Here is a 14,546-nt window from a genome sequence, read left to right on the forward strand (position 1 = left end):
CTACAGTGAATTCAGAAATGACTCTGATGTTCATATTCACACAAGTTACACAATTGGACTATAGAAGGGAAATAATTTATAATCTCACTATTCTTTGTCACTCAGATAAGGATATGGAACCAGACTCATTTCCTTTTGAGTCTGGTTCCTCTCTAGGTTGCTTTTTGATATAGTCTAATTTATATATTTCTGTAAATGACCTTTGTTAAAAGAACTATACATATAAACTGAACTGAATTTAAAATACAGACAACCAAACTAAAAAAAAACAGTCCGGGTTAGAGCACGTACACGTTTCCAGGTGCTTTCCAGGCATTTTTTTCTGACAAATTGCTTCTCTAAAATCACTAATCGCGTTAAACACTGGTTAACATCAGCCTGGTGCAGATGGTGCTGCTCCAAAACAGTCCGCGCCTCCGGCAGCCGGCAGCGTGTGTCGGGTGACGTCAGCTAAAAGGCGGAGCTCCGGTCGGTGACACGTCACTAAACAACCGGAGACGTCGTCTCGTCCTCGGAGCGTTCAGAAAAGAGGCTTTGTATCGAGCCGCTTTCTCTCCTCCGAGAGCAGCTCGCTGTCCGTGTCAGTATCGTGCTATAGAAAGACAGGCCAGGCGGCGGTTCATCAGCAATGCGGATTGCGACGCTTATCTCTCTGGCGAGGCCGATCGGCCCGGTGGTGGTAGGCATCTCTCTGGGCTTCACTCTCAGCCTGCTCAGCGTCACATGGGTGGATGAGAGCTGCGGTTACGGGGCCGTCGGTGTGACTGAGGAGGCGCCGGTGGCTCCGCCAGGAGGGGCGAAGGGCGCGCGCAAGCCGAGCTCGATAGCAACGGGCAACGCCGAGGAGGATGACTTTCAGCCAAAGATTGTGCCATACAACAAGCCCAACCAACAAGGTCCACCGAAGAAAGTTTTCAGGTAAGCTTAAGCCTTGTTTCTGGAGTTGTTTCATGGACGATTCGCGAGTCAATCGATTCTTCACGAACGACTCTTTAAACACCACCCAGGCGAATCGACTCTCCTCGACGCTATTATTCACTGTTTAATACAATTACACTGTGATTGCACTGGAGTATTAGTTATAGATAGAAATATAAATATATTTGGCCCTTTATGAATAAGCAGTAGACTTGATTTTTGTTTTTTTTATTTTATTTTATTTTTTGCTTTAGCTCTCTGCTAAAGGACACAACACCTTTTTATATACGTAATATTTTTGGATTAAAACTAATGGGAATTTCAATAGTTCTGAAGAATCACTAAGCTGAGTCTAAATGCAAATGACTCTTTTGGAGCGTCCACGCCCGTGTGCCACAGTCTAAAGGCCACATCTGTGCTTGTCTTGTTCCACACAGTTCATGAGGTCTTTAGAGGCGCTTGACATGGCATATTGTTTTGTACAAGCATCAACAATCCCTAGGGTTTCCACACTGCTGTGATTAAAGACATTTGATCTAACGCTTTTGATGTCTGTCCCAGCTCCTGTTATTAAAAGGAGCTCAGCATCCTGTTGTAAACTAAGTTTTTGGTTCACTTCCTGCTGGTCACATTTCAGACAGAGGATATGCCCTATTATTTCTACAGACATCCTATGATGCTATGATTAGGGTGCTAATATTTATCATTTTAATTATTTGTGAATAAAGAGCTCTAAATGCACCCAGAGAAGATCTGAGAAAGAAACTTAATCCATCCGAGAAACCGTTTAAGATCAATTTGTCCTAAATTTTTAGACATTTTTTCGGCTTAGTGTGAGGAAACGGATTTAGATAACACGTAGAAACAAGATGGTTTAATGTATATTTTATTGTATGTAACTCTTTCTTTTTCCCTTTAGAGCTAAGTATGTCAGCACAGAGCTGGGCATTCATGAGCGTCTCTTCGTAGCAGTCATGACCTCTAAAACCAACTTGAACACATTAGCTGTGGCAGTGAACAGGACCCTTAATCACCATCTGGATGGCCGCCTTATCTTTTTCACCAGCTCTCACAACCGCAAAGTCCCCCATGGGATGTTTGTGGTGGCCCACGGTCATGAGCATCCTGTGCCCAACATGGTACAGACAGTGCAGTATCTCCTGGAGCACCATGTAGCGGAGTATGACTGGTTCTACATACTTCAAGATGACACTTACATCCAGCCGGACAGACTAAAGATGCTGGTGGGCCACTTGAGCATGGACCTCCAGTTGTACATGGGCCACCCAGGGGAGTTCATTGGAGGTGAAGCCCAGGGAAGGTACTGTCATGGAGGCTCAGGTTTCCTCCTGTCCAGGGCCTTATTGCTGAAGCTTAAGCCCTTCTTAGAGCATTGCCGGGCTGACATCGTCAGTGTCCGGCCTGACGAGTGGCTGGGGCGCTGCATTGTTGATTATGCTGGCATTGGTTGTGTGAAGGAGCATGAGGTAAGACAGATCTATTGTAAAAAAGATAATTAATTGGTGGTCTGCGAAAACCATGAAAATGACAGAAATGTAGTTTTTATTTGAGACTCCTACTTTAAGGATACATAAATATACGTTTACCACAATGACATGCAAATGATTTTATTTAGATTACTCAATTTCAAACCTTGCCCTGGCTCTCTGCCTGCTCACATCCTTTTTGGTAAGGATCCAGAAACTGTAAATGCACTCAGTCTGTATAACTATGTCTACGATCTTGATAGTTAATTGTGCACAACTTCTCACAATTTGTTCAAGCTCTTGGGATAGGTAGCCTATGCACTGTAGAGAAATAGACACAAGCCTATTCGGTTCAGTTCAGAAACAATGCTCCTGTGTTGTCAGATTATTAATCATGCACAGAAAAGAATACTCTGTACAGATGACAGTGGAAACGGTGTAAAAAATGTCTAAATGATCTGATAAAAGAAGACATTTTGACTATAGAACAGAACTAAATTACTCAGCGCTTATTTCTACACTGATGTTAGCAGGAACATAAATCAGTCTCAGGATTTTTACCTCAGATGACGAGACGTGTAGATGATGCTGATAATGAAAGGGAACTTCTTTTCCATTTTAAACTTTGATTTTTTTTCCAGTTTGGTAGTATTGGTGTCTTCATGACTGGATTAGGTTACAAATGTAGAAGAAGTAGTAGTAGTGTGATTTTTTTTTTATTATTATTTATTTATTTATTTTTTTGGTGTGTGTATTTCTGTGCCTTTGGACTGTTGTTTGAAATATGTGTATTTGATTATTATATTTCAGTTAAGAATAACTTTATAAAGTTACTTATTTCAGTTGAGGAATAAGGAGTGATTTATATTAGAAAATGTCACGTTTTGACCATGTGAAGGTTTTTTTCTGCAGACCAACATACAATTATGACTCATAATTTTATTGGCTCCCTTTTTTCTACCCTTTCATGCAGCTATATTCTCGTCCTCACTTATTTTCTAATTTTGTGGCTTTCGAAGTTGCTTCATGACTTTTCAAACAAGAGAGTATACTTCATATACGGCCTCTTCAATAGAAGCTGGACTTGCAACTGATGATTCTCCTCGTGAGGCGCAGTAAAGTTGTGTATAAAATAGCATCTGCATTAGCGTAGAGATTTATATGCAGGAGAGTTTGACAGATTCTAACCTGGCATGGATCATCCTGGGCAGCTCCAAATGCAGACCAGTGTAGATAAAGCAAACTGTTCATGTTGCCTAATTCCTCTGAGAGGTCCAGGTTTATGCTGGCCACAAGTGCCCTCATTTTTCAACCTCGACTCTCGTGTGTCAGCAGGAAACCACAATTCCCAGGAGTCTTTGCCTCCGATGAGAAGGTGTCTTGTTTAGGATTGAGATGCAGTACAGCGAAGTGCAATGTTGGCTTAGAATTTTGAACGCTAACCGTATTTCAGGGCCAAAGTCCCTATTTCTGATGCAGATGCACTTGCAAGGAATCAGTCATAGTCAAATTTGTGAAACTCAGCACAGTCTCGCAGAACATGTCCCAAGATGCGTTGAGAAATATGCTGCATGCTGTTTTATCTGATTTTTCGATTGCCAAATAGCGTAAACTGCACCACATTGGGTTTACGAGTGATTCCACTGATGGGGGGGCATTTAGCCCATTATTCCATGACAGGCAACAACACATTTTAACAAGTTTCTTATTATGTTACAAGTCCTGCCAACGTTTAGTGCTGCAATTTAACATTGGTGCATGCTAATATGCGTTATAACTAAAATAACACAAAAGTGTACTATTTCTCCATAATAAAATAAAAGACAATCTCCAAATGAATTTTGGAACAATTTGCATGTTTTGAACCTTTAACTGACACTGTCAGGAAGGTATCAGGATTCTCCCCATGTCACATACATTAGTCTGGCCTCCTAGGGTGTACTTATTTTCTGTCAAGGTAAATGGAGGTTATTTTAAGATCAGTGATATGATATGTTTGATTGAAATTTAGACACCAGTTAAAATGATTATACTGAAAATGATTTCTTGGTTTACTGGAGAACAGCAAAAAAAATCTGCCATTTAGGTTTTAGAAGTTTTACAGCCTACAAGCAGTTCCTGACTGCTGGAAGTATTACTCCACCCACACCTCCATCCCACTCTACTATGACCTTTGGACCTTTTTTGACCACTTACATTTTTCTGGAGAATTTAATTGCTCATCCTGCTTTTCTTGGTCATGGTGAATCAGGAACAGGGAACATTATATATTGCACAAACCTAATGCATGGTGAATTGGGACAACCTGTGACTCCCATGAGATTACTGTGTAGCCTATCACACCACTTGGAGACTATGAATTGCCATTGTGTTGGTCAGCTTTGTGTTTTGGTCAGTTAAAAACGCTATACAAATAAATTGAATTGAATGTCTTTAGATGACTTTTACCTTTTACTTTTTTACGTTTACGAATAAAGATGTATAGGGACACACATGGCACCTCAGTTTATCTTTTTTTATGTCTGATGAAATTCAGGTGGAAAAACAAATAAGTAACCTGTTTGCGCAAGAGTGCACATGCCTTAACTAATACTATATTAAAGCACCTGTTGCTTGTAATACAACACTGTCTTTTGATTTACGAGCCTTCAAATTTTTTTATTTATTTCCCTCTTCCTTGCCAAAATGCTCCAGATCTATCAAATACATTGCACAACAAACGTCATTTGTTTTTGTTTTAAAGAGACTGGGGCAGCCATAGCAAGTTTCATCCGATCAGATATTTTAAAAAAAATGCCTTGTTTTTATGAAAATAATGACTGCATTATGTCTTAAAAATCATCTAGAACACCTTTTAAACAACAGGACAGTTAGACAATTACCGATCAGAAAGGTTTATATACGTAGTCGGGTCTATAAAAAATTGGACATTGACAAGGTTATTGTTCTTGTTGCTGACTATCGCAACAGTGCTGTATATTGGAGTTGAAAGTAAATAAACACTGCAGACTTTGTATTAATGTGAAGGTATTTACAGGAAAAGCTATATCAGAAATGTAATTGGCATTATTAATACTTGTTTGTGAATCCTTTGCAATTAATGACTGAGCTGGCTTTCGTACTGGCAGTTTAGTCTGAGCACAGTTGCATGAAAAATTAGTAATGTGAAAGCGGTCATGTGGACAAGGAAGTGCCCCATGGTACCAGACAATGACTGAGCCAGCTTTCGTACTGGCAGTTTAGTCTGAGCACAGTTGCATGAAAAATTAGTGATGTGAAAGCGGTCATGTGGACAAGGAAGTGCCCCGTGGTACCAGACAAAAAAATACATATTGGAGGTGGTATGAGTTGAGTTGCACTGAAACTATCGTACGATTCCCATGATTCTTTTTTCTCTTCTTATAGTTTTACCTTTAGCAAGTGATGCATGTTCAGTTGGATTCAGATCGATCATTAACTATCCATTGCAGAATATTTGACATGTTTCCCTTATAGTCTTGGGATAGTTTCCAATTATTCTTTGTGTCCATTGAGTTTTGAAGCATGAAACTGAATGTGAGTACAAATTAGAGCCATATCTTCTTCAGAAACTTTACTTTTGCTTGTTCCTGCACTGCACAGACACACATTGAGTTAAATTCTGTGGATGTGTATAAGTGATACTCTCATACATCCCATAGCCATATATGTATTTTTAAAAGCAAGTGTCATTCAGGCTTTGCAAGAGGTTTGAATTATCCATGGTGGTTTAACATTGTAACTCATTCTGACTTGTCAGGGAGATGACTGTCAATGCAGCAAAACTCGAGCCAATACAAAATCACCACTTCTCAGAAAGCAAAACTACTTGAGGTTCCAGACACTCCAACTTCATTTATCCCTAGACAGACATACAACACAAACAAAGTCAGCTATTATAGTTTTTGTTTTCCGTTGCAAATAACGTTTGGATCCTGGCATTTGTTCGCACAGTGGCAGAAGGATTAGCAAAAACGAATGCCTAGTCTTTGATGCGAGCAAGCCAGAAGTGAAAGGACTTCCTTCTCTCTGCATGGTGACTTGCTGAGAGTCGTTAAGTTAATTAGGGTAATTAGGATGAGCTCTTTAAAACGGCATTACTACTGTCAGCAGGGGTTGTGCGGACGCTTGGCAGGGCCTTGTTCTATTTAGTTATGATGAACTGTAATTTGGAGTATATGAAAGATGCAGCTTAATGCATAAGAGCTATTTGGTATTGGACTGCATGCCATATCTGGACATTTTTTTATTTTTCTGTCTCACAGGGTCTTCATTATAATTACTTTGAGATGAAAAACAACATGGACCTGAGTGGAGATGAAAGCCCGGAATTCCAGGATGCTCTTTCGGTTCACCCAGTGAGCAGCCCAGAGCAGATGTATCACCTGCACAGATACTTCACAGAAAGAGAGCTACAGAAAACCTATGAAGAGATCAAGAAACTTCAGGTGAAAGTCTACAGCTTTTTTTTTTTTTCTTTTAATCTTTCTCTCAGTAATGACTGGATCCTTTACCAGATCATTCGTTTTCTTCTTGTTCCCTTTGGATTATAGTTGCTATGTGATTGAATTGCTGTCAATAGTTTATTTGCTCCTATATTTAAGATTCAGACCATATATAGCTCTGGATCTTTTTTTCATGTCATTATGAACCATATTTAAACACCAGAGACCTGTCTATGGGAGAAAAACAAACCATATCGAAGCTGAGAAAAGAGTGGAGAATGTATCAGAGCCATAGCACAAACAATGTGCAATGCCAGTATAGGAATTTGGAATGTCCTGAAAAAGAAAGAAACCACTGATGTACTAACAACCAGGCCTCAAACAAGTTGGCCAAGGAAAACAGCAGTTAATGATAAACACTGTGAGAACCGTGAAGGAAAATCCCAAAAACAACTGTGAGTGACATCACCACGAACCTCCACAGGGCAGGGGTGAAGGTATCACGATCTAAACTTTGAGAACAGAAATATAGAGGCCATACAAGAAGGTGCAATCCCCTCATCAGCAGTAAGAGTCAAAAGGCCAGATGGGAATTTGCAAAGAAATACAAAGCGTGGAGGAAGAAAAGGTCTGTTTATGATCCAAAAAGCTCATTGTTCATGCATGGATGCTTTCTGGAGCAGGATCACTAATGATGGGAGGAGCAGAATGAATTCAATATTCTCCAGAAGCATTTTCAGAAGAGATGCATCCAATCATATATACATTTACATTTACAGCATTTGGCAGACGCCCATATCCAGGGCGACTTACATTTTATCTCATTTTTTTATACAGCTGAGCAATTGAGGGCTAAGGGCCTTACTCAGGGGCCCAGCAGTGGCAGCTTGGCGGACATAGGAATCGAACTCACAACTTTCCAATTGGTAGCCCAACACCTTAATCACTAGGCTACCACATCCCATTTCTTAAGATTTACAATGACCCAAAACACTCTGCCAATACAACATGGCACTTCATTTGGGGGGAAAAGTGAAAAGTTTTAGACTGGCCAGATCAATCACCAGATCTCAACCCAAATGAGCAGCATTTTACCTCCTAAAGAGGAGACAGAAGGGAGAAGGGATATGCAAGTGTATTTTAGGTTAAAATTATCTGTTTTTTTAGTATTTTTTTACATCCAAAGATGGAGGCCACCAAATGTGCCATTGTGTTTAACATGTGTAGATGTAAATCTTATGAAATGAAAGCTAATATCATTTCTGAATAGATCCTGGTGGGATTTCTACACTGCTCAAAAAAATAAGGCAACAGTTAATCATCACAATATTATACCATGTGAATTAAACTGAAGGGAAATCTGTCTGTCCAGTTATTGGTGAAAATGAAAGTGACAACAGCATTGGAATAGCAACAGCAAGACAACCCCCAAAAAGGGAATTGTTTTGCAGGTGATGGCCACAGACAATAGCTCTCTTTATCTTTCCTTACGGATTTGTCTCACGCTTTGTTAGGGTTCTTATCACTACTGTACTTGTAACATGAGGCAGTACCTACAACCCAATCAGGTTGCACAGGTAGACCAGCTCCTCCAGGTTGGTACATCCATATGTTCCATCGCAAGGTGGTTTGGTGTGTTTCCCAGCCCAGTTTAAAGAGCATGGAAGAGATACCAGGAGATGGGCCATTAAACAGGGAGAGCTGGACGGTGCCGTAAAAGGGCAACAACCCAGCAGCAGGACCAGTATGTCCTTCTCTCTGTAAGGAAGAACAGGAGGAGCACTGCCAGACCCCTACAAATTGACCTCCAGCACGCTTCTGGGATTTTTTTTTTTTTTTTTTAGATCAAGCTGTCAGAAACTGATGCCATGAGGGTGGCATGAGAACCTGACCTCCTCTTGTGGGACCTGTGCTCACAGCCCAACACTGTGCAAACTGATTGGCATTTGCCAGTTGAACACCAGAAATGCCAGGGCCACCCTGGCTTCCTGTTCTTGTCCCGGATGACAGAAGGTTCACACAGCACATGTGACAGAAGTAAAAGAGTCTGAATATGTCATGGGGACATTATGCTGCCTGCAACATCATCCAGCATGACCTGTTTGGCAGTACCCATCAGTACCCTTCCTGCTGTTAGGTACCAGGATGAAATCCTCAAAGCCTCTGATGCATTGGGTCCTGGGTTCCTCCTGGTGCATGACAATGCTTGGTCTCATGTGGCCAGTGTGTAGTCAGTTTCTGGATGACGAGGCAAAGATGTTGATGACTGGCCTTCATGTTTCCCAGTCATTTTATAATGTGATGAAGTGTTCCATTCATTTTTGTTTAATTTTTAACTTTAGGAAAGCAGAAATATTTTTCACCAAATGGACTTGGAAATGTTTTTATTTACTTTTCATTCTTGTAAAGGATTCTGCAGGAATCTACTATATTAGATGTTCTACTATATGAGATGTTCTTCTGAGTTTTCCCAGGAAGCTACATGTACCAAATGGGTAGATTAAATACCGTGGAGAGTACTGGTACAGGGTGCTGCAGTTTCAATTGACAGAAAAGACAAAGAAAACACTATGCAGCTGTTGAAACACAATATTTTTACTGGCAGTCCTACATTTCTCAATGACCTTGTTTCAACACGATTATGTGACACACTCCAAAAGAAATATACATGACTGACTGACTCTACACAAACATCATTAATGTTTTTGTTACTCTCATGTTGATCATAGTGCATTATTTTGTATTTGCTGCAGGCAGAGATAAAGAACATCAGCCACTTGGCTGTGGATGGCAACCGGAGCACAGCATGGCCTGTAGGGGTCCCGCCTCCCTTCGAGCCCAAAAGTCGGTTTGAGGTGCTACGCTGGGATTATTTCACTGAAGAGCAGCTGTTCTCCTGTGCTGATGGCTCGCCCAAGTGCCAGCTAACTGGTGCTGATCGCACAGACGTGGATGACGTGATTAAGGTTGCTGTGGCTGAGCTGAATAAGAAATACTCCCCTGTGCTGCAACTGAGCGCCCCACAGTTAGTCAATGGATACCGTCGCTTTGATCCAACCCGCGGCATGGAATACACACTTGACCTTCAGCTCTGGGCTGAGACCGATTCGGGCTCGGGGCAACTGCTGTCACGGCGCGTCCATTTGCTCCGCCCGCTAAGCCGGGTTGAGATCATTCCTATGCCGTATGTGACCGAGGCCACACGAGTTCATATTTTACTTCCACTAACTAGTGCAGACCGCAGCACAGCGGTCCAGTTTCTGGATCGCTGCGCTTCAAGTCTGTTTGAGCCAGCTGAGAATGCAATACTCAGCTTCCTCTTCCTCTACGAGCCTGCAGAGGCACAGAAAGTGGGCACTGATGATGTTTTTGCAGAGGTCAAGGCTAAAGTGGCTACAATGGAACGGCGCTTTCCTAACGTCAAAGTGCCATGGATCAGTGTAAAGACAGAGAGCCCGGGTCTTCTGCGTGTGCTGGATGTGGTATCGAGAAAGCATCCGGCAGACACTTTGCTTTTGCTAGCTACTGCTGATACGGCCCTGAACTCTGAATTCTTGAATCGTTGCCGTATGAACGCTATAAGCGGCTGGCAGGTTTTCTTCCCCATCCATTTTCAAGACTTCAACCCAACAGTGGCGTATCCTGATCAGGCCCTGCCCACGGCTTCAGATTTGGTACGTGAAGCAGGCCACTTTGATCGCTTTTCTTTTGAAGAGGCGTGCTTCTACAATGGTGACTACATGTCGGCCCGGGCACACATGGAAGCAGACACACATGAGGATGAGGAGCTGCTGGAGAGCCTGGATACCTATGACGTGTTTGTGCGCTATTCAGGCCTGCATGTGTTCCGTGCCGTTGAGCCTGCGCTTCGTCAGGAGTACCGAAATCACACATGCGATGCGCGGTTGAGCGAGGACACCTTCCACCGTTGCCTCCAGAGCAAACGTGAAAGCATCGGCTCCCGCTCCCAGCTCGCCATGATCATGTTTGAACAAGAACAAGGCAACAGCACCTGAGCTCTTTTACGAGTCTCGTTGCAGGAATCAGAGACTGGCGACCGGCTAGCATGTTCTGTCCTGCGAGGTTTCGACACATCATTCAAAAGAACATGCAAACAACGAGGTGCTGCAGTAAGCATCCTCTAAATAAGCCACCACTCCAAAACCCAGCAATGGGCAGAATAAAATGCTGCATTTGAAGGAACCTTTTTCAGAGTATGTGAAAATCTTCTGGAGGTTCTGAACTGAAGAACGTCTCTGTGGTGGCCCTGATAGAAGCAATAAGTATTGCGGAGGAAACTGTTAGGGCTATTTTTGTTTACAACGAAACTAGAGACCTCAGAATGGGTGGAAACCATCCAGTTCAGCATCCAGTTCCAAGCATCTCCAAAAATGCCTGTGTGTTTGTTTGAAATGTATTTTTGTCTCATTCATTTTCATGCTTGCTATGTTTGTCGGGGCCAATGACCAGCTCTGCCTTTCATTATGGTACAGTGTATTTCATGACTTGTAAAGAATCTGGAAAAAGTGTGAGTGCTGTACTGTGGTGTTGCATTTGCCCAAGTTCTATTACTTGAGGATATAAGCAACACAAATGCAGTGTGTGTGTGTGTGTGTGTTTTTGTGCGTGCCTGTGTGTGTGCCTCTGTGTTTGTTTGTGTGTGTGTGTGCGCCCGCCTGTGTGTGTGTGCAGGCGGCCGCCTGTTAGAGTGTGTGTGTGCGCGTGCGCCTGACATTGCCCTCTGTGGTACCAATAAGTTGTTGAATGAGATTATTACCATAATTATTATTTATAATATGTAGTGTAGTATATATTTGAATACCTTTATATTAATATATAGCATGTAGCTGCTCTAGCTGCTAAGGAAGGGTGGACCTGCTGATGCACACTGAACGTTCTGGGGTTACCAGCTGACTTGACTAATGACAAATAATTTCAAAATATGAGACCAAATGTTTGTACAATACACGGATTTACAAACATTTAAAAATGCTGCACTGGCAGAATAAAGCTAAATCTCATGTAAATATGGCACATTCCTGTCAGGCTGTTGTTGCAGATGGGAATTTTCCAACTCCAAACCTTTTACTTCTCTCATTAGACCATGTTTATCAGCAAACACACTGTAAGCTGTCTACAGAAACTGGAATTAAAGAGCTGTTTAGTTGGTACTTCATTTATTTTTAAACTGTTTGTGAAAAGTGTGTAATGGTGTCAGAAATGGAATGAAAGACCAATTTGATTAAAGAAAAAATCAAAGTTTTAATCTAGTATTTAGTGATATAAAATGTAAACAAAAAACCAAAAGGCTGCTTAAAAATCCTTAAATTACACACTTTTTTTTCTCTTACTCTTCACTGTGAGCACCGGCATGTTGAAATGGCATCACAGAATCACAACTCAGAAAGAACATAGAGTAGGGATTATTAATCAGAGTTCCCTTTTGGTCATGAACGCCTTTTCACCCTCTAACTCGGAGAAACCAATGAAGATACCCCACAACTTAGAGTAAGTTGGGAAGGTGTCCTGCGTTTATATTCTTGCTCACATTTGCTGGTCATCTACTTACTAAATGATTTTATAGCGGTATGTACTTTAGGTCACTGTACAAGAACACGAGTTGCTTTACTGTTTATCATAACAACAAACTGTACAGCCAACATTTAAGTAAATACACCATGGTTAAATTAAGGTTACTATTTTTAGCTGTCTTTTTCCACTCAAAATTTGCAGGTTTAAACTTCCCACTACCCACTTTGTACTTCCTACTTCCTATCATGCAACATTTGTTCACATAATCATTGTTTTTATTTCTGTAATGTAACAAAGATCGGATTTTTTTAGCAGAGACATAAATATCATATCGCATCAAATAACTCTCCTCAACCTCAGTCACTGTACTCTGTAGAAAAATGGGGACATTGGCGTTTATTGATATTTGAGGACTCAGTACAAGCAAACCTAGAAGGAATGTATTGTAACTGAGCAGCGTTCCCAACAACATGCGATGAAGTGTGTGAAAGAAGACAATAATGTGAACAAAGACGAACAAACGTATCTAGTGGTTAAGGCATTGTAAAGCTGCACCTGCTGGGCCTTTGAGCAAGGCCCTTAAAGCCTTTTGTGCTAAATCATAGCTTCTCCTGCATCTTCGAAGCTGGAATATGTGAAGAATAAAAAGTATGTCACTGTGCTGTAATATATGTTTGGCAATAATAAAGTCGGCTTCTTCTTTTATTTATAAGGTCCAGTTGTGTACCTCAGCGACGTTTCTTTACAAATATGTCTATCCAGGTAAGGGTACAGTGGCTCAGCAGTTAAGACTTTAAGCTACAGGAGGTTTGGCGTTCAAATCCCAGCACCACCAAGCTGCCATTGTTGTGTCCTTGAGCAAGAGTTTTAACCCTCAGCTGTCCACTTGTGTCCTGACTTAGTTGTATTGTACTTTTAATAAAAGCAGAAGCTTAATGAGCAAATTCCAAAATACCAAATACCCCCAGTTTAGTTCAATGCTTTAAAAGAGTGGATGACTTTTTTGGATGACCCCCTATCAACCCCCTGCCCTGTGCATCAGCCCCTCCTTTACCTTAAGCTTCAGTAGCAGCTACATGATGTTTTATTGCACACAATCAAAGGTTTGACAATGGAAAAAGACACCAGGGTTGTTTTATATTCAGATAACAGTTTTCCCATGTTTGAGTCAGAAGAGAAGTTCATTTTATTTTATTTGTGATAAAAATATAAATACTACATATCATGTAACTGTGTCCTTTTTTGTAGTTTCAATAATAGTCACTAGATGGCATGAAAGTCAAATACATCACTTCACTAGAACAACTCTTCTTCCATGCAGCCAGTGTCTCAGTGAGCGTCTCGCTCTGTAATCGGGTATCCTTATTATTTTTTTACTTTTAAATTAAAAATGATATCATTATAAGTAAGGATGAAAAGTCTAATAAGTCCCATTCACTCTGCTGATATTCTGAAATGAAACCATTTCTTTACTGGCAGTGTGTTCTTATTAAACGTATGTGAAATGAATTTCTAAAGCTATCCAATTAGTCAGCCTTCGTTTCTGTTCTTCAAACAAAAATTATTTTATTGATTTAATGTTTTATGTGCTTTTTTAAAAAATGAGCAAAAAGAGAGGCTAGCATCTTTGTTACGCATTAAAAAAAATCATGCTGATCCATATCCCATATCCACAGGCAATATTTGAGCAAATATTGATTTTCCTTTGAATCTAGGATGAGCTGTTATTAGTATCTGGCTCCCAGAGGCACTATAGGCTATTGTTTTATTCTAAGAAACATGACACATGGAAAAGTAACAAAATTATTTAACTGAACACTTCAGCCAACCCACTTTAGCCCTGTTGGCAAAGCTGGCATTTTCAGTATGACACTCTTCATAAGAACTGCGGTTGGCATTTCCCAGCAAAGGTCTATAACATGACTGTGTGTGTTTATAAGCTCTGTAAGAACAAGAATGAATGAATCAGTCAAGACAAGAAAATGTGAGCGATGCTCATCATAAAAATTCTCATCAAATGCACTAAGAAATGATAAATTTCATTCTACAGCAGGGTTAGAGTCCTTTCTGGTCGTCCTATCAGCAGAATAAAATAAGAAAATAAAATTGTGTTGTATCCTTGAGGTGAATACGCTCTGAGATTTTG

At 40.9% G+C, this 14,546-nt stretch overlaps 1 protein-coding gene across 1 annotated transcript; it reads left to right on the forward strand.

Annotated features, from left to right (window-relative positions):
* The first annotated feature begins 446 nt into the window (after nt 1–446).
* chpfb (chondroitin polymerizing factor b) lies at nt 447–13,625 on the forward strand. The gene is made up of 4 exons (XM_060868632.1): nt 447–918; nt 1,838–2,405; nt 6,689–6,871; nt 9,622–13,625. Exons 1-4 carry the CDS (start codon nt 629–631, stop codon nt 10,882–10,884), a joined length of 2,304 nt encoding a protein of 767 aa, XP_060724615.1. The 5' UTR covers nt 447–628; the 3' UTR covers nt 10,885–13,625.
* Nucleotides 13,626–14,546: the final 921 nt, after the last annotated feature.

This window comes from Tachysurus vachellii, chromosome 4 (assembly GCF_030014155.1).
Source record: "Tachysurus vachellii isolate PV-2020 chromosome 4, HZAU_Pvac_v1, whole genome shotgun sequence".
NCBI classification, from domain to species: domain Eukaryota; kingdom Metazoa; phylum Chordata; class Actinopteri; order Siluriformes; family Bagridae; genus Tachysurus; species Tachysurus vachellii.